The sequence below is a fragment of the Balaenoptera acutorostrata genome, chromosome 2 (assembly GCF_949987535.1).
Source record: "Balaenoptera acutorostrata chromosome 2, mBalAcu1.1, whole genome shotgun sequence".
Taxonomy (NCBI): Eukaryota; Metazoa; Chordata; class Mammalia; order Artiodactyla; family Balaenopteridae; genus Balaenoptera; species Balaenoptera acutorostrata.
The window spans coordinates 12,497,983-12,518,574 of record NC_080065.1 but is presented as its reverse complement, the minus strand read 5'-3'; the positions used below and the strand labels follow the sequence as shown (position 1 = coordinate 12,518,574).

At 43.1% G+C, this 20,592-nt stretch overlaps 1 protein-coding gene across 4 annotated transcripts in view; it reads left to right on the top strand.

The window, feature by feature from the left end:
* The window catches only part of CTNND2 (catenin delta 2), a 953,172-nt gene that overhangs the window by 810,547 nt on the left and 122,033 nt on the right, over positions 1-20,592 (top strand). For all 4 annotated transcript variants that reach the window (XM_057541331.1, XM_057541330.1, XM_057541332.1 and 1 more), the window contains 2 exons: positions 325-442; positions 6,191-6,376. In XM_057541331.1, the coding sequence (XP_057397314.1) occupies positions 325-442; positions 6,191-6,376 (304 nt within the window). The remainder of the gene's footprint in view (positions 1-324; positions 443-6,190; positions 6,377-20,592) is intronic.

Below are 20,592 nucleotides of genomic sequence, written 5' to 3'. Positions count from 1 at the left end.
AGAAGAATCCTTTGAATCAAAGAGCTTCTGATTCCCTGGTCGACTGTAAATGAAGCAGACCTTGAAGACTTGGCCAAAGTCTCCCTTCTTAGCGGTCACAGGACTCTCACGGATCACGTGTTTGGAATTCTGCATTCTCCATTTAGAGAGTTTCCTTGCAGATATCTGTGACTCACCTAATTCTAGGATGCTTTTGTGGAGGCCATCCCCCCTGATTAAATTATATTCTTGGTAAACCTGAAAAGGCAAGGAAAGTGTTTTGATTAAAACTATGAGAGGAGGTGACCACCGTGAAGGGCGCTGACACATCCTTTTGCTTTGCAGGAATGTTAGTTCAGCCGGAGAGGAGGCCCGCAGGAGGATGCGGGAATGTGATGGGCTCACGGATGCCCTGCTCTACGTGATTCAGTCTGCGCTGGGGAGCAGCGAGATCGATAGCAAGGTTTGTTGAATTTGCATAGGTGAAGCATCTTAGAGAAGAAGGTTGCCCAGGGGACCAAACAGTGGCTAACAAGGATGGAGAGTAAATGCGATGTTTAATACTTTCGCTCTGAGATCTATATCGACTTTTAATCCTAGCCTAGAACTAGACACTTAATTCTTGATTAGTAGTGAATAAAAATTTAGATTAAGTTATTGTAACTACAGGTGTTCCAGATGAGTGTATAGACTCTCACATACCAGGTTGCCCACGATCTTCTAGCTTTATTTTCTAAAATCCATTGGCAAAAGAAAAAGAAATATTAAAACTACCTGAGAGTCAAATAATCCTATATTCTTACAAGATAGCTTTTGAACAACTTAATTTTGTCCAATGCCATGTAAGGAATGCCTGATGAAGTGTAAATAAATGCTGTCAAAATGCTACATAAACGAGCCTGTCAAGACATTGATCATTGGTGTCCATTCAGTGCTTTAGTTCGCAAACCAAAATAGAATTGGGTGGGCTTCACCAGTGTTTGAGCTATTTTGTTTTGTCTTCACTTGTGTTTTGATTAGTTTTGGTTCGTTTTCAATAAGAAATTTGTAATTTCATAATATCCTGGTATCAACACAGACTTTACTGATGCTTTCAAGTAATACATGTGATGAATGTGATACCTTAATAAGACCTTCTCCAGAGCCACTCTGTTGACATTTGGGTCCAGTTCTTTGCTGTGGGCTGCCCTGTGCACTGTAGGATGTTGAGTAACATCCCTGGTCTCCACCCACTAGATGCCAGTACCATCCTTCCCGCAGCCCAGTTGTGACAAACAAAAATGTCTACAGATATTGCCAGATATACTGCGGGGAGCCAAAAATTGGCCCTGGTTCTGAACCAGAGCCTCAATCCCATGGTTTTTAATACCAGCTCTTCATCGGAATTGCCTTTGGAACATTTAATAAATGCATGTGCCTAGACCCCATCACAGCCCCCTGAGTGAATCTGAGTGTCCAACTCTCGTCTCTGATTTCTATTCCTCTGAAAGTTCATCAGGTGATTCGATGTGCATCTTGGATTGAGAACCGCCTTAGTAGATACAGCTTTAAAATGGACACTAGTCGGGAATACAATATAATGTAACTTAGTTGTCAGGTCAGATAAAGAACAAATAAGAGTGATTTTATCCATTTAGTTACTCATTGGCATGGGGACGATTTGGCATGGCACTTCTCAACCTTGACTACACATTAGAGTGACTGAAAAATTCAGAAAATTACTAAAAAAACTAGAAAACTAAATTACTAGAAAAGCTAGAAAATTACTGATGCCTGAGCCCTACTCCCTAAAGTTTAGGACCCATGATATTTTCTGGGACTCTGACCCTTTGAGTACCAGCTGACTCCAGTCATGACACTGTCTGTCATCTTATCACTGCCACTCAGTTACATTTGCATCCATTCATTTACCATGTACGACATCAATTTCAAAAGTGAAATATGATAGAAAAGATTTAATCAACCTCTCTTGTAAATGCCCTTAACAGCCATTTTAGACCTTTTAATATCATTGACAGGAAAATTAAGTCCCTAAAGAAGCAACCAGTCAAGATGTCTTGAGTATTTACAGATACCTGTTAACACAACAGAGGAATTTTGAAAAGAGCTACTGAAGGTAATTCATAATTCACAGAAGCTTCAGTGCTAATGATCTTAATATTCAAAGTGGTAAAGACTAAGGCAGGGGATGCTAAGCCTTATGGATACCAAGCAAGCTTTAATACTGTCCGGGCCTTGCAGTTGAGAATAAAATAAGAGTCAACAGCCTCTGGTCTTGGCCCAGTGCCCACCATTGGGTGGGTAAGGCAGCCTTCAGGAGCATGGTCCAAAATCAGAGTGCTCTGAGGCACGCACATGTTTCTTCTGGTGTGTCAGAGGACCAGACTCCTCAAACTCTGGGGAGACCTTGGAGATTCTCCTTGTTGACGTCCACATTTCCTCCCAAAGAGGAAACTGAAAAACTGAGGACCATTTAGGGCTGGAGTCGGAAAACTCAGATATTCCTTGAAATAATGCCATTTGCAGCAACATGGATGGACCTAGAGATGATCATACTAAGTGAAGTTAGTCAGACAAAGACAAATATCTGATACCGCTTATATGCAGACTCTAAAAAATATGACACAAATGAACATATTTACAAAACAGAAACAGACTCACAGACTTAGAAAACAAACGTATGGTTACCAAAGGGGAAAGGTGGGAGGGAGAGGGGATAAACTGGGAGTTTGGGATTGATGTACACACCACTATATTTAAAATAAATAATCAACAAGGACCTACTGTACAGCACAAGGAACGCTGCTCAATATTCTGTAATAAACTAAATGGGAAAAGAATTGGAGAAAGAATAGATACATGTATATGTATAACTGAATCGCTTTGCTGTACACCTGAAACTGAGACAACATTGTTAATCAACTATGCTCCAATAGAAAATAAAAATTAAAAGAAGAAGAAACAGAAGACTCAGATATTCCTGATTGAGCCGCAAGAACACTAAGCTTGGCCCCAGGAGCGTGCTGGAAAATGTGCCATCTCTTCCTCCTGATGACCAAGGACAGGACCCGGGTGACCTCAGCTTGGAGACAAGGAGGGTCCTTATAGCTGTTGAAAGGATCAAATGTGATAAACTACTCAGCAGTGCTTTGCGGGCCAGAATGTGCGATTGAGTTTTAACGTATTATTATTGTCCCATCACTTTCCACTCAGCCCTCTGCTGGGCCACTTCTGAGCTTTCTCAGTGACAAGTTAGAGGAGGGAAAAATGTGTGCACGCTGTCTTTGAGGCCAGCGAAGTTAATGAGTGAAAGAGCCTGGATTCCACGCACGCTCTCAGCTCAGCTCCTGTAACTGGAACAGTTTGTTGAAAGGGTAGCATATGGTGGAGCGTTCTACAGACACCTTCCAAATTAGCCCTTTCTAATAGAAAATAAGGAGTCAAAATGACCCTGGTGACCAAGAGGAACTACTGAAAGCTCTGTTGACAGCAATGGATATGGAAACCAAAACCACCAGCTGCCACCCACCTTCTGCTGGTGTCCCCAAGGAGGGCGGTGGCTGTCTTCTTTTTTCTTCTTTTTTTCCTGCCCCTGCAGAGAAAAGCTCTTGACTTGGTAACCCTCCCAAACCAAGCTTAAGGAGAGATAAGTTCAACCCCTGGGGCCACCCCCATCCTTCCCTCTCTACCACTTCCTCCGTCTCCCTTCCCCCCTCCCCCTCCCCATTCTCTCTCTCCTTTCTCTCCCCGCCATCCAGCTTCTCTCAGAATCATCCCTCAGCCACAGGTAGATTATAAAACATTTCTCAAAGCGGCGGATTTACTCCCCGGTAGTCATTTGTTAAACAGAGGCGTGGATGTGCCCCCAGGGAAGATGAACAGCAGGATGAGAAAGAAGTTTATTCTCCCAAGTCTTTGATGTAAGAAAAATCAGTTTGAGCTGATTTAAAAATCGTTCTGAGTTTTGCCATAACGTTTTCTTTTCAGGGAGAGACTATTCTCCCTTTCATGCATTGTCCTGTGTTTACCTGCTTTCATGCCGGTTCCTTTTTCGATGCTGAGAGGATGCTTGAAATAGAAAATCAAGTTTGACTCAAAGCCTGTGGGATTAGCAGCCCATGAAACCTTGAGAAGCTGACAAGAAAGGTTTGGAATGGCAAAGGTCCAGAAATATACCCTGAAAACTGGTTTTCCTGCTTGGTTTTCCATGGCCCCAGTAGTCATGTCAAACATATACAGTGCCTTTTGCCAGATTCCAGTCAAAGGTGGGAACAGTGCAGGATCTGGATGGACCCTGGCAGCCCTCACCGCCCTTCCAGTCCCAACCTAGGACTAGAAAAAGTGGTGCAATCTGGTATAAGTTACTGAAAGCTTCAGACCTCATCTGTAAAATGGAACGATCTTCCCTGCCTTGAATGGTGGCTTTCACACAGTTGGTGCCTGAAAAATGATAGCCAAGTTGGCATGCTTCTAAAAAGACAACTTACCTCTTCTTTTTCAGATTTTGTACGCCTGAAACCGACATGGCATTGTAAATCAACTATACTTCAATAAAAAAATTTAAACTTAAACTTAAAAAATAAAATAAAACTTAGTTCAATTTTTTTTCCATCATTATTTTGTCCTTTGTAAAAATTTGGTATTTTTTTTCCTCTTCCCTCGGTTCCTCAAATCCAGGACAAAGGTCAAAAGGTTGATGCACTGGTCTGAATGTTTGGTTCCCCCAAAATTCGTATGTTGAGACCTAATCTCCAATTTGGCAGTGGGGACTTTGGGAGGAAATAGAAGCACAGAGAGATTTCACACTTTGGCCAAGGTCATACAAATCATTAAATGGCAGAGTCAGGACTCCATCATGGACCCATTAGATCTAGGTCACAAGCTCTGGACTTCCCAGCAGTACCATCTCCACCATTGTTAATGATATAAATCCTTGTATAGCACTTGCTGTGTGCCAGGAACTCTTCTCAGTACCTACATACTGGGTTAGTTTCCTGTTGCTGCTATAACAAATAGCCACAAACATGGCAGCTTAAAAACACAAACTTATTATCTTACCATATTTGAGATCAGGAGTCCAAAATGGGTCTTTTTGGGCTAAAATCGTGTCGACAGGGCTGCATTCCTTCTGGAGGCTCGAGGGACATCTGTTTCCTTGTCTTTACAGCTTCTCGAGGCCGCCCACACTCCTTGTCTCATGGCCCCGTCCTGCATCTCTAAAGCCAGCAATAGCAGGTCACGTTTTTCTCACGCGGTTTCACTCTAACTCTTCTGCCTCCCTCTTTTGCTTATAGGGCCCTCAGGATTCCATGCCCCACCCCCCAGATAATCCAGGGTAATCTCCCCAACTGATTAGCAACCTTAATTCCCTCCACCACATAACCTAACGTATTCACAGCTTTCAGAGACTAAGATGTCGACATCTTTGGGGCAGAGAGCTTTATTCTGCCTATCACATGTAAATACTCTAATTCCCCTATTCCACACAGCAGCCTAAAACGTGGCCACTATTATGGCCATCTTACAGAGGAGGATATGGTCACGGAGATATTGGGTGCACTGTCCGAGTCACACAGCCAGTGGTCAGAGACCTAGGGTTCTACAGGTATCCAGCTCTATGTGTGTCCTTAACCACTGTTTAACACCCCTGCCAGGAAAATGGGAGCACCAGCCATCTCGAAGAAAATCAGCATGGAAACATTGATGCCCCCAGGTGACCACAGAACCTGGCTTGCCTGGGACGACCCTGGTTTGCACCTCTTGCCCTGTTTCACTCCCAGAAAGTGCCCTGGTAGATAGTAAATGTTAGTGTCGCCCTCCCAGAGCTGAGCTGACAGAAATCCAGTTATCTGTGCTCTTGGTGGTTCTGAGCCCTAGTCCTCACGCGGCCGTTGTCCGTAAGTGGACGCCATCTGGGACCTCTCGTGGTTGTGGGTTCTTCCTCACTCACAAGTGAATTTCAATCAATGACAGCTGCTTATAAAAGGACCTCTTGTTGATAAGTAGTATCTTTGGGGGGAGAAAAGGTCTTAAGACTTTTCCAAGCTTCTCTAAATTCTTTCCACTGTGGCTGTCAAGGGAACCTTTAGGGGCAGCGGCTACATGCATCCAAAGAAAAATGTGTGTGTGAAGACGGATTGCTTTTCTGGGTGGAGGAGTGCTGGTTAGTTTTTATTCACTCCTCCTTTTTTTTTTTTTTTTGATTCTCCAGACCGTTGAAAACTGTGTGTGCATTTTAAGGAACCTTTCGTACCGGCTGGCAGCAGAAACGTCTCAGGGACAGCACCTGGGCACAGATGAGCTGGACGGGTTGCTCTGCGGTGAGGCCAATGGCAAAGATGCAGAGAGCTCCGGGTGCTGGGGCAAGAAGAAGAAGAAAAAGAAATCTCAAGATCAGGTGATGTGGGGGACTCGCAGCTGCATGCAATCAGCCCCTGCCCTAATCACAACATGCATGTTTTGTCTGTGTCTGCAGGTGCAGGGCTCTGCGTTTCTAACACGCGGTCACATCACTAACGCGTCTGCACAGGCTTTCCGTGGGGATTTCACAGCTGAGACAGTGGAGCATTACATGACTCCCCTCAGGTTCTGCAGCCATGCCAAGATAGAAAATTTCAAGAAGGGAAAGAGCCGCTTGAGTCCAGGGCAAGCTCTAAGGTTCCAGCTCACACAGTCGAGTCAGATGCAGGCGCTGATTCTTCTGTGGTGATGCACACATTTACTGCGGTCCTTGCGGGGGCCAGGCGGGTGCCTTGCAGGTGGTACAGTTGCACAGGATAGGTGTGGTCTAAGAAGGGAAGCTGAGGAGAGAGGCGCAGAAATCCAACATGTATTGTATAGGTCATTTGGGAACTTTTGGATATGCAATCTTGCACTTATTGTTGGAAAACGGAGTAATTCACAGCCCTCCCAACAGAATGACATTAGAAGCTTGGCCTTGGGGGACAATTCCGATTACTCCAGACAGCTGTCCGGCTGGAGAGGCCTCTTCAACAATGAACGGTCTTTCCTCCAGCAGCTGTCGGTTGCCGTGCAGTGAAGTGAAGGCCCACAGGCTGGGATTCTCAGCCTTGGCAAAAACACGACAGCCTCCAGCCCTGCCCCTCGGGAGCCTCTGGGAGGTAGAACCCCTCCCCCACCAGGCCCCCAGGTAAGGGAGTAATGAGAAAAAGTGCCCATCCTGCGGCTGCCAGAAACCCCTGCCACTGAGATCTTCCCGTCTCCTCCGGACACTGTGGTCATGTTCCCAGCCTTCCCCTGACACTGTGGTTATACCTCCAGCCTTGCCCTGGACGCTATGGTCGTATCTCCAGCTGCTGAGGGTCCTATAAACCCAAGATCTGACTGTCCTCAGGAGTGGATGGCTGAGAAAGTGGGACAGAATCCCCAGCATGCTCTCTTGCCAGGGTTTTAATTCAAAATAAATTTGCAAAGGTATCTGTTTAGATCACAGCACACTATTTTCTAAACTATTTTTGGAATAGTTTAACTCCGAGCGAGGGTTAAAGGAACTATTTTCTTCACGGTAAGGATTAATGGGAATGTGTCCTTAAACATAATTCCTACATTTAACCTGAATGTGTCAGTGTTAGAATTTTTGTACGTTACAGTTCTCAAGCTGTTTGTAGCCCCTGAGGCTCGAGGTCTTTCTACAGCTTCTGGATCTGCATGTTCCAGCTTAAACACGCCTATAATTTAGGAGATACAGGCTCGTTGCCTCTTTGACGGTGACCTTCCACTCAGAAATAAATCCCCAGCCCTGCTTTTTCTCCTGTCCTGGATCATTACTCTGTGTCTTCCATCTCCCCCTGAATTGGAGGAGCCTTCTGGGAGGACTGGGCCGTGGTTCTTAATTCTGCCTCTTAGAACCCTCCTACCAGGGGGGATGCAGTGGTTAGCCAGTGGTTAGCACACTGCCATGTGCCAAGTATTATACTAAGTGATGTCACACACTTCAGTTATCCTACCTGGTACTTAAGGGCGCCAAACTATTATGGGTTCTGAATATTTTTCAATATCAAATAAGTTAAAGATGGCCTAACAAAGGTACATGGGTTCTTCTCATGGTTTCCTTTTGTGGTATCGTGTACCATGGGGCCCAGTGCCTACACTGCTTTACCCTGGAAAGCAAGCTCAGTAAAGTTGAAAGGAAGAAAAGCCTATGGGCAAGAATATAGTGCTTTACAGTCTGCCCTGTGATCAAAATCACCTGAATCTCACCTACAACCTAACGATTCAGAACCTCTGGGATGGGCCCAGGCAACTTTGGAAATCAGATTTGTGGAAGTCCATTCATATGACATTAGCCTTGGCAGGCAGAATGAAAGAAAGAAGGAGAGAAAGAGAGAGGGAGGGAGGGAGGAAGGGAGGAAGAAAGAAAAGAAAAAAAGAAAAACTTTAAACTGTGGTTAAATTCACTCTGATTTCATGGTTTTCTCTTTAGTCTATGGCTTAGATTTTGAAGCTCACCCTTCTGATGGCTTCTGTGCCTGGCCCTAGTGTCTCCTTTAAGTAAGATTCTGCCCCGACACTGAACCCTTTCCCCAACTCTGCCAAGGTGTGCTCACGTGGCTTGAGGTCTTTCAAATGACAGGTGAGATTAGGAGTTGATTGGGTCCAGAGAAGCCAGGGGTCAGAAGAGAACATTCATGGACATCACCCCAAGATAGAAAGCCCTTCTTCCAAGGTGTTAGCTGCTTCCATGAAACCTCCTGGTGAGCGATATTCCACCTCAGAACGCTGTACTTCAAACCATAATTTATGACGTCAGTGAGCTCTCTTCTAAGTTCAGTCAGCTAAAATGATGAGTAGAATCTTATGATTTTTGCCTGAAACCTAAATGAAAATGTGTACCGTCTGTTCCATTTTTCTTCTTACAATATTCTTTTAAGGGAGAAAAAAAGAATTTCTTTAAGAAAGTTTTGCTGAAACCACCGTAAGTTAAAATACAAGGGAACTTTGTTGTTTGTAAAGAAGCTTCAAAGTTATTTCAACCAAATGATAGTTGTTTTTAAAAATGTTTTCAAACTGTTCTCCTACATAATACAAAAATATTTTGAAGTGCCAGGAAATTCAGTATCAAGCTTAATGAGGATGTAAACAGATGGAGTTCTAGGTTTGCAGCTATAAAAATGGTCAGATGTAATGCATCCCCTGGAATCTCTACTGCTCATAGAGTCAGTCTTTTTAAAGACTAGGTAGCGATTATAGAAAGTGTATAATGCAAAGTGACATGAAGAAAGAGGTATATAGATATAGACACAATGCAGATACAACCTGACCAGTTTAGTAAAATATGTGTCATATGCAAATACAAAATATATGCATGTACAAAAAATATGTTTTTTTAGAAAAAGTGCAGTACATCAAAGATGATAGAAGATGGTGACTGATTCTTCTTATATGTATTTGTAAATTTTCTACAACGGGCATTACAATTGTAATCTTTTCAAATATTATTTTAAAATAATATTCAAAAAGGAACTAACTGACCAAGTCAGTGTTTGTTTATGCAAATGTATATGTTTTTTTCTCTTAAATTTGAGTTGCCTCAGAGAAAGGAATAAGATAAAATGAAAAGTTATCTAATCCACGGCAGATCCTTCCCAGGACAGAGGAGCCAGTGATTTTACCAGGAAGCAGAAGTGATGAAAATCATAATATTGGTTTAGTGATTGACTCTGTCACTTGCTGAATTCCAGAAATTTATGTTGACTTTCACCTTGGGCATTGGTATTCTGTACCTTTGGAAAATACTATACTTTGCAGGTCAGATTTAGTTCTAATAAAAATCTTGGAAACTTTTTTCTTTTAGATCCTTGATAGGGATAATTCAAGAAAATATATGATACAGAACCATCAGACGTAAGCCCCTGTGTGTGGCTGTATTGGACACTTCCATGCATCGTATTCTGGTCCAAAAGGACGTTGCAAATTCATTAATTTCTGACTTTGTGCTCAATGCCTATCGCTGAATTATAAGAAATGACTGGTTTCTCTAGTAGCTCTTTTCAATTAGACCCTCCGCCAAAGCAGTCTACATGTCATGTGCCAAGAGGCATATCTCACTCGGCATGGTCCTCACCGCCGCTGGCAGGGCTTTGTGCCAGCAGCCTGGCAGAGCAGGGCAGGGGTGGCAATCCGAAGACTGAAGTCCAGGGAAATAGCAGTAGACAAAATTGATTTATCTGCTCTCCCACCCTTTGTAGAAATTAGCACTTTTGTTTGTTTTTCGATTTGGGATGTGGCCGAGGTTCCTGCGACGGTGTCCGGGGTCAGTGGTGCTCAAACATGGGTTAGAGGTAACAGGGTGCCGCTGGCTGATGGCCTGAGCAGACCTGGGCCTTCAAGACCTACTCCGTGTGAACTTGACTGTGTACAGAGAAACCCGCAGAGAAAAACAGAAGTAAAACAAGCAAGATCCCCTGGAGTTCAAAAATCTCTCTTCTGCTTGAATCACCTCTGAATTTTTTAGTTCACAGGGATATTTATATATCCACATGGGTAAGAATGTAAACCTATCAGAATTCAGAGATGATTCTGATCCAGCATTTTAATATGATCAACCTTCTCTCTCTCCTGATAATCTTTGTTTAGTGAGCTGGGATCAATTTAAGAGAAGTATTATTACTCTTTCTCATCTCTTTTCTAGGTTGTTGATGCCAAATGCATAGATTGTGGGAAGTTTCACTTAAGATATCAGCGTGATATCTTATCCACAAAAGCAATAGTATTGGGCTTCCGTGTAAAACCTTTAAGGCCCCTTAATTTCTTCCATGACTATAGACATGTCTTCGCAGAAGCTCAAGGCCTTTACCCTGCACACTTTCCCCGCCCATCCCAGCCCATCCCAGCAGCCCGCAGGCCAGCTCCTCACTTATGCTCACGCTGCTCCTCTGTCCAGCGTTCCCCTTCCCTTCTTCCACTCCTTGGAGAATTATCCTTCAAAACCAAGTAAATACATCACCTCCACCCTTTCAAGAGTTCTCCCAAGTAAAAAGTGAATCCTTCTCTAATCTGCATCTGCATGGTCTTATTTATAAATTTATTTATTTATTTATTTTTGGCTTTGTTGGGTCTTCGTTTCTGTGTGAGGGCTTTCTCTAGTTGCGGCAAGTGGGGGCCACTCTTCATCGCGGTGCGCGGGCCTCTCACCGTCGCGGCCTCTCTTGTTGCGGAGCACAGGCTCCAGACGCGCAGGCTCAGCAGTTGTGGCTCACGGGCCTAGTTGCTCCGCGGCCTGTGGGATCCTCCCAGACCAGGGCTCGAACCTGTGTCCCCTGCATTGGCAGGCAGACTCTCGACCACTGCGCCACCAGGGAAGCCCTGCATGGTCTTATTTAAACTTCTCCTCCAGTGCTCATCACATTATCAGTCACGTGCAGCAGTTGATCTCCTAGAAGGAGAATTTTCTGAGGGGCAAGACTGTGTGGGTCTTCTTTCCGTCTTTGACATCTAGCCCAAGGCCCAGCACCAGCTGTGCTGAATGGCGGTCCAGCTGTGGTCCACTGGGGCCTCTAGCTCTTGCTGTGGGGTTGTTGCCAGTCGGTGGTCCCAGCCTCATCCATTGTCTTCCTGGGACACTTGGCCTCCCAGGGCTGCTGTGAGCCAGGAGCACTGCATAGCCCTTCTCTTTCCATTTGTGGTTCAGGCTGTTCCTCAGCTTCTCATGGCAGTGCTGCATTTTATTACCTTCTGACTCTGCAATCACCAGCAAACCTAATGAACATTCTAGATCATGATAATCATCTGAGAACTTGCAGTTCATGTCAACAAGTGTAGATGCATGTATCTCAGAGTACCCCTGGAGAAGCAGTACTTTGATCACACCAGACTAAAAGATGCTTAGTTCTGAAGATGTCAGTGTGTGACATACATAAATGGGATTAGATGCCATGAAATCCCATCCCCTGAAAAGTTTCCTTGGAGTTTCAGGACTTTGTATTGGGGGCCGCTTCAAGAGACTCACACACAGCCCACTGTGTCCCATGGATGCTGTTGGCCCAGAAGTGGGACTCTGAGAATAAATAGCAATCAATCAATGTCCCAAAGCACAAAAATGAATGTTATTGCTAGTTTAAATCAGTACATTGCAGATTTGAATTTTAAACTTACTTAAATTTTAAATAAGTTTCTCCTTGAGACAAAATATATATTAATTATAAGTAAAAATATTATATCTATAAAAATACTGTAAATAACTTCAAAATTTTTTATAAATATTTATATTAATAAATACATGCACACGTAATATGTAAACAATATACGAGTAAAATAGCAATAAGCTACAAGAAGAAAATAATGCACACACCCCCATCATCGTCCCTTCTAGTGTGAGCCACAATAAAAATTTATACCTGGGGGGCTTCCCTGGTGGCGCAGTGGTTGAGAATCTGCCTGCTAATGCAGGAGACACGGGTTCGAGCCCTGGTCTGGGAAGATCCCACATGCCGCGGAGCATCTGGGCCCGTGAGCCACAGCTGCTGAGCCTGCGCCTCTGGAGCCTGTGCCCCGCAACGGGAGGGGCTGCGATAGTGAAAGGCCCGCGCACCGCGATGAAGAGCGGTCCCCGCACCGCGATGAAGAGTGGCCCCCACTTGCCGCAACTAGAGAAAGCCCTCGCACGAACCGAAGACCCAGCACAGCCAAAAATAAATAAATAAATAAATAAATAAATAAATAAATAAATAAAATTAAAAATAAATAAATAAATAAAAGGCTGCTAGTAAAAAAAAATTGTTTAAAAAAAAAATTTATACCTGGGCCTCTAATCCTTTCTGATCTCTTTCTCTCTGTATTTATGCATAGCTTTGTTTAACCTTTCAAAATACAATTATACGATATTGGTTGGAGTGTGAGTTAAGACACATCATACCACATCAGACAGCCAAGTTCATAGTGACTTAGAGAAGACAAGTGTATTTCCCGCTAATGTTAAAAGTCGGCACTGCTGGCGGCTCTGGTCTGCAGAATCTCCGGAGGCTCCTTAGATCTGCCATGCTCGCCTCTTTAGGATGCTGCCCTCCTCCTCATGGTCCAAAGATGGCTCTGTATCCAGAGTCCAGGAGCAGAAATGGAGCCAAGAAGACAGAGGGGAGTACCCTTTCCTCTAGAACTGCCCCTGCTGAACGTCACACACATCACTGTTGCCTACACCCTCTCCTTCTGGATGGGACACATTAGCACCTGAGTTGCAGGGGTGACTGGGATGTGTAGTATTTTTGTGGGGCAACCATGACCCTAGGTGAACCTTGGGCATTCTCTTAACCAAAGGGAAAAGGGGTACAGTGGCATACTAAGGGGGTGCAGTAGGAGTTCTCTACCTCGGTAAGGAGGGATATTTTATCATTGAAATTGTTTAGAATTGTCTACACGTGCTAATAAGAAAGACCAACTTTTATCCATTTTGCTGTTTGCAAATTCTCTGCAGACAGTGTAGCCCCCGATTACCTGCAGCCAGGTGACTGGCACACCACTAAAGGGAAGGACAGGTGTGGGTGCAGCACCCACCCTGCCTCGCTCTGCAGGCTGTTGTAGACACTTTATCACTTGGCTCTGCATGACCTGTCTCCTTGCCAGTAAAGAGTCATCTACACCAGAATATGGAAGGGCTACCAAGAATTCCATTGTAGGGGTCTGCCGTGTTGCATGAACCAGTCCCCGATGATCAGAAAATTAGGTTGCTCCCAAATTTTAACTAACATAAACTGCAATAAACATCCGTGTAGTTAAATCTCGCCTATATTCTTAATCACTTCTCAAGGATAAATTCTTAAAAGTAAAACATTTAGTTTTACTTTTACAAAGAATGCTTTTAAGGCTCTGGCTACATAGCCAAAATTTGTCTTAATCACTCTGGATGCCAGTGACAGACAGTGTGAGTACATTTTGATTTGCTTTATTATCACCTGATGGATCTGCCCCTTTGTGACATTCTTGATGCTTTGAAGTCCTCGTTTCCTAATATCACAGGTTGTTTTTCTTTCTTCCAGGCAGTTTCCGATTCCTTATTAGTAACCATACTTTCTCGTTTGTGGCTTAATACCAGTTCCTTTCTAACCATCTGCTGATTTCAGCTGCCGCTCATCCCTCATGGCTGGTAGCAGTGTAGTCTCGCTCTGCCGTCACCTCACCATATGCCAGGAGCTTGGTGACTCAAGACATGCTATTTCATGTCCTCAAAGCAATAAATCGCCCGTGCCCACAAAGATCACAGCTGCACATTTCTGTGCGGTGACTGTCCTTTGCCACTCCCTGTGAATGAGTGAGATGCTTCTCCTTCTTCTGCACCTCTCATGTAAAATTTATCCCATCACCTAGAAATGCTGCTTTTCCACTTTCAGTGGGTTTACAGACTTAACGCTCAATTTTTGGTGTCTCATTTAGTTTGTGTCTACATTTTACCATTCAGTACTCCACACCATCAGTCAATAGTCTGTGTCTTACAGACTAGACCTGGGTTTCTCAACCTTGGCACTGTTGACATTTGGAGCCGGGTAATTCCCTGCTGTAGGGCTGTCCTGGGCATTGTGGGATGTTTATCAGCATCCCTGGCTTCTACCCAGTAGACACCAATCAATAGCACCGCTTTCCCTAGTTGTGACAACCAAAACTGTCTCCAGACATTGTCAATTGTCCCCTTGGGTGTTAAAATCACTCCAGTTGAAAACTACTGTATTAGATAGACTGTCTTTGAGGGATGTATCACCAAAGATATAAACAAACAAGACTACAGGACTACCTCAAGGAAGTTGGCGAGTCAGGGACAGAGTCCCTGGACAAAGCAGGTAGTGGGGTGGGTCATAGCCCAGGTTTCCCTAGATGTGGATGAGAAGTTAGGAGCAGAGAGAATTCTAGGTGAGCATTACTGGTGTTCCAGTTGGTTCCATCAGGATGACTTGGGGAAGCGGCAGGCGAGCCTGGTGATGTAGACCAGCCTTGATAACACTCCTCTGTGGTCACAACACAGTGGCCGCCTTGTGCCAGTCTCTGGAGCTGGCAGCATCACCCGCCTCCCTCCCGCCTTCTCCTGAGGGGTGCGCACCCACACAGGCACGGAGGTGAGTCAGCAAGGCTGTCGCTGAAGGTCTTTTGTTCTGAAGCCTTGTTTGGAAAACACCATAGCCGACCTCACCTTTAGGACAGGTTTCTAATCTCTCAAATGCAAAGTTCCCTGTATCTTTTGCAAGGAGAGCCTGGAGACACGTGTACCACATGAATACGAGTCACTGGCCATCACCTCTGTCCTCTCTTTCCGTAGGTCCAGCCTCCCTGTAGTCGACATCTTCTGAGCAGCTCCAAGGGGAAGTCAGACACCCGAGCTACCCTTTCCTTCCAAATTCCCAAGCATCAACACAAAAATCCTTTCTCTTTTGGCTTTTGACAGTTGCTTGGAGTTTTGTTTTTTTTAATAACCATTACTTCCATTCCCTTGCCCTCCTCCTTTTCCTCCTCCCCTCCCCCCATTAGCTGAAAGTGATGATGAAACACGGTCAGGGCAAAAATCAGTTAGTAACTGCTGTTCAAACCTAATCAAGCAAAAGTGGCCAACAGTGGATGGACTGTGTTTAGGTTGCAGCCTAATTTACCCAAACCCTGCATGAAGGAACATTCCCTGACAGTTTACCATTTTAGACATCTTCTCTTCCTACATTCTGTGATGTGTAACTTCAGCGGGGAGGCAAGAGTGGGATTTTAACATCAGACTGTTTTCCTGTCACTGCACATCCACTCCCTTTCCCTTGCAGTACCTCTGGCCCATTTGTGTCACTGAAATCCCTTTAAAAGAGAAATGAGCCTGCACATATACTGACTGTCATTCTCTGTCATTGGTAGAGAAATTTAGGCACTAGAGATGCCTTCCACTGGTGAAGAGGCCTTTTCTATTTGTGTTCCAAAGATACAGCAGCGAAAGCTCTTTTCCGTACGTAGACTGGAATGGCTGTGACATATGCGACAGTAGGAGCTGTGTATTTTAGCAGCGCTCCTCCCAGAATGTAAATCCTTCTTCCATGTAGGCGAGAACGTCTTGTTAGCATGTCCGTGGTACCTAGCCCGGTGCCTTGGAAGTAGAAACTGGGGTAGTTGTAAGCTCCTTCAGAGGGAGGAGCTGAAATTCCCTCGTTAATTCTTCTCATTCAGTAGGGGCTTTTATGAATGTAATAATTAATCTCGTGAGCCACCATCCCCTAAAGAATCCATTTACACAGTCTCTTTGTAAAGTGTACACACATCTTTACTTTCTGGTTTTTGAACTTCCTGATTTTTTTTTTTTTTTTTTACGGTACCTCGCAGCATGTGGGATCTTAGTTCCCCGACCAGGGATCGAACCCACACCCCCTGCATTGAAAGCACACAGTCCACTGGACCTCCAGGGAAGTCCCTGAACTTTCTGATTTTTATCCCTAAGTCAGTCCTCTCTTTTCGTATAAGGAGCAAGCGGCTTCCATGATTCCATCCTCAAACCAGCTAAGAGAGAAATCTTTAAAATAGAATTTAAGCCCTAAGGAGAAGTAAAAGTATTAAAAGCCAGTCTAAAGAAAGGCTTTTTTTAAAAACCCACACGTTGAGCCCATTCCCACAGGTGTGTGATTTTCTTCCTAAGCAGGCATTCCTTACAGTCAATGGCCAGTGTGTATCTCCTTCCCTGACCGTGACCACATCAAAAACCACTGTGTCCAGATTTCAGCAGACCCTTGGCTTCTAACATGGGAGCATCTTATTCTCTTCCTTTTTAAAAATGTTTGAGCACTACTTTCTTGGAGAGAGAATACATATTTTCAATTCTAACAATTTTGGATAGTGAATGATATAAACTGTTCGCTCATTTGTTTTATTGATATTAGTTGCACAGTCATGCATTTAAAGCCAGTCAAGCAAAGTACTGATACATAAAAAAGAATGAAATGATGCAATTTGCAGCAACATGGATGGACCTAGAGTTTGTCATACTGAGTGAAGTAAGTCAGAGAAAGACCAATATCATATGATATCACTTATATGTGGAATCTTAAAAAAATGATACAAATGAACTTATTTACAAAACAGAAATAGACTCACAGACATAGAAAACAAACTTATGGTTACCAAAGGGGTAAGGAGGAGAGGGATAAATTAGGAGTATGGGATTGACAGGTTCCAACTATCAATACTACAAGTAAAATAGATAAGCAATAAGGATTTACTATATAACACAGGGAACCATGTTCAATATCTTGTAATAACCTATAATGGAAAATAGTCTGATAAATATACATATATATATATAGCTGAAAAAATATATATATATATATATAACTGAAAAACAAAAGTGCTGATAATATGTTAGGGAATGTGGTGCTACTTGGGATGACAAGTCAGTCTATTGGTTTGTTCTGTGATCTACTGTCAGCATAATCCTGCCTTACTCACTCCTTCTTTGCTGCCAGCACGTCCCCGAAAGAGATTCCAGGGCAGGACAGCCAGGATGTAGCTGGAGGGTCCTCGTAACACTGACACCAAACTTTCTTAGTGCTAACTGTGACTTCTGTCTTGCTCAGCTCGGGCTGCTGTAACAAAATGCCCTAGACCAGGTGGCTTACACAACAGACATTTCTTTCTCACGGTTCTGGAAGCTGGAGGTCCAAGGGGCCAGCAGATTCGGTGTCTATTGAGAGCCTCTTTCCTGATTCACAGATGGCCATCTTCTTGCTGTGTCCTTACATGGCAGAAAGAGAAAGCTCTGGCCCCTTCATCTATCAGGATACTAATCCCGTCATAGGGGCCCCACCCTCATGACCTCATCTAAACCCAATTACCTCCCAAGGGCCTCACCTTTAAATACCGTCACATTAAGGGTTAGGCTTTAACATATGAATTTGGGTGGGACACGAACATTCAATCCAAAGGTTTTGTTTTTTGTTTTATTATTTATTTTTGGATGTGTTGGGTCTTCGTTGCTGCTCGTGGGCTCTCTCTAGTTGTGGCAAGCAGGGACTACTCTTCATTGAGGTGCGTGGGCTTCTCATTGTAGTGACTTCTCTTGTCGTGGAGCATGGGCTCTAGGCATGCAGGCTTCAGTAGTTGTGGCTTGCGGGCTCTAGAGCGCAGGCTCAGTAGTGGGGCGCACGGGCTTAGTTGCTCCGGGGCATGTGGGATCTTCCCGGACCAGGGCTCGAACCTGTGTCCCCTGCATTGGCAGGCGGATTCTTAACCACTGTGCCACCAGGGAAGTCCCAATCCAAAATATTATCCGTTGAAAAAATCTAAAATACTCTGATATAACCCACTCAATCCTTAATTTCTTAAACTCGAAGTATATTTGTAAATTCTCAATTCCTATAAATAAGACAATGAATAAGAGGAGCTTTAATGCTCGAGACTATCAGGGTTTTTTCCTATTTAATAACATGAATGACCTGCAAAAAGTATAATTTGAACATTTAAGTACTAACTTTAAGAATCAAGAACAGCTAGAACTTTTGCAAGTTTTATTTGTTAAAATATAACAGATAAAATTTTAAATGTGCCTAAAATTAAGGAACATTTATTTAACTCTGAAGCCTAAGTAGTAAAACTATGAGGAGGAAGGGATATTTTCACTCAACATTTCCCCTGTGCTGGAAGAAAACTTTTTAAAACCACAATGCCTTTCTACTTTTTCTTTTGCTTTCCCTTTGTCTAATTTCTGTTTGATTTTTAAACTTAAACCTGATAAATGAAGACATATAAACACACACACACACACTTCTGTGTGTATGTGTGTGTGTTTATATGTCACAACTTGGCAATAATGCAGCCAATATAATCAAAAAATACTCTGCTAGCATTGCCCCTGTTGGTTTACTGGAAATACTTTGTTGGTTGTGCCTTGTCTCTATCACGTAGAAAGTTCTCCCTCCTGACCTGACAACATTTTGTTTCTTTATATATTATTTTCATATTTCAAGTTCTTAGAAAATTTTTGGTAATATGCCCTCAAGGTACAGTCAAAATCAAATACAGTTTGCATAAGGCTTATTTATAAATCTAAGTTCTGTGTTCTTAGGGCTAAATAGCTGGGTGATCAGTGTTTTGACTGTGTTAAAGATTTAGCCACTGCATGCCTTCAAGCCATGTGGCAGTTTTGAAGAAATTTTAGGATAAATTCATCTTGTATTTAAATTTATAAATGATGTGTTTCCATTTTTTTGGTAAAAGAGTTGCATATCCCTTGATTTCTCGTGGATCCTCGCTCTAGAAGAAGGTTGGCATTAAACGTTTTCACGTGCAGGACTGTTTCACAACTTCAGTCTGATCCTGATGTCACCATTGCCCTGTAGTCCTGTTGGTATTGATTGGCTAGGCGACGTGACCTCAGGTGTGTTAGCACAACTTTTAAAGAAGACTTCCGGTCTTTTATAGGTGATGAAAATCTATTTTTTTAACGGACAGTTGATAGATACTTCTTTCCCTATTAACTCAATAAAAGTTTGAATAAAGTACCCAGATGAAGGCAGGATACACTGACTGGCTTTGAAATAGTTCTTTATCTTCTGTGTCGATGTGCCAGGGTGCCACCAGCGTTCTGAAACAGCAGAGAATCCCCTTTGAACTTCTTTTGTTGCCGTCAAAGGCTATCCATATTCACATCAGTTTTCCTTTTATTTCCTTCAGATTCTCTCTGTAGCCACTAAGAAAGGATTGTAATAAAAGGTATTTAAGAGCTACATAGATCACATGTCAGAACGGAAGAAAATTGTCTACTGATTTAGCCATTTGTCCTGTTTTATTTGCCCAGAAGTTAGAAAAAAAGAACCAGATGAAACCCAGCAAATGATAACACAGCTTTTTTTTTTTTTTTTTTGCTCTTTTTACAGTTTGTCTGTCACATGTTGTAATGAGCATGCAAATAAAACTTCTCTATACCTCATGCTGTTATGTTGGCTCTTACATGAGAGGGAAATTCCATCCATGCTGAGTTCTAAATCTTTATACGAAATCTAAATCTTTATATGAAAATGATAGCTTAAAAATATTAAGGAGATAACAAAATGAAAAAAATAAAGAAATAATTTTGCGTTTCCTGTTGCACTAGCTAGCTGAGAGATTCAATACCCCCAGCTGGTTTCCTTTGAGAAGACAATATCACTCCTGTTTCATCATCAAAGTCATCAAATCTACAAAAGGGCTGTTATCTTTGCCTAGTGCTCTCGTTCTATCTGGTGCAGTGAGCCAGTCTCAAATAATGAAGCAGGAGCAATGTGACAAGTTGACTCTTTCAATTTTGTTTTGTTATGTATTTAAAAGAGATGGACTGGTTTTATTGATAGGCTGTGTACAGGTGCAAAGTCCACTTTGAAGGGTTTAGAAGTGGCTTTGGTTGAAAGAACAGGAAGATCCCCACATTGAGTGTCCTTGTTATAAAGTTGAGATAGAGTGACACTCTGAATGAAAATGACCTTTAATGGGATGGCCGTCACCCGTCGATGGGATGTCATTCATCTCTGAGCTTTAGCCTTGAACTAAGTTAAGCCGTATCATAGTTGAGAAAAAGAAGGCGTGACTTTTTAATTTTTCTTTTGGAAGGCAGCTATGCTCACCGCTATACCACCAACGCTGCACTTAATTTTTCTTTCGGAAAATAAGTGATAGAAT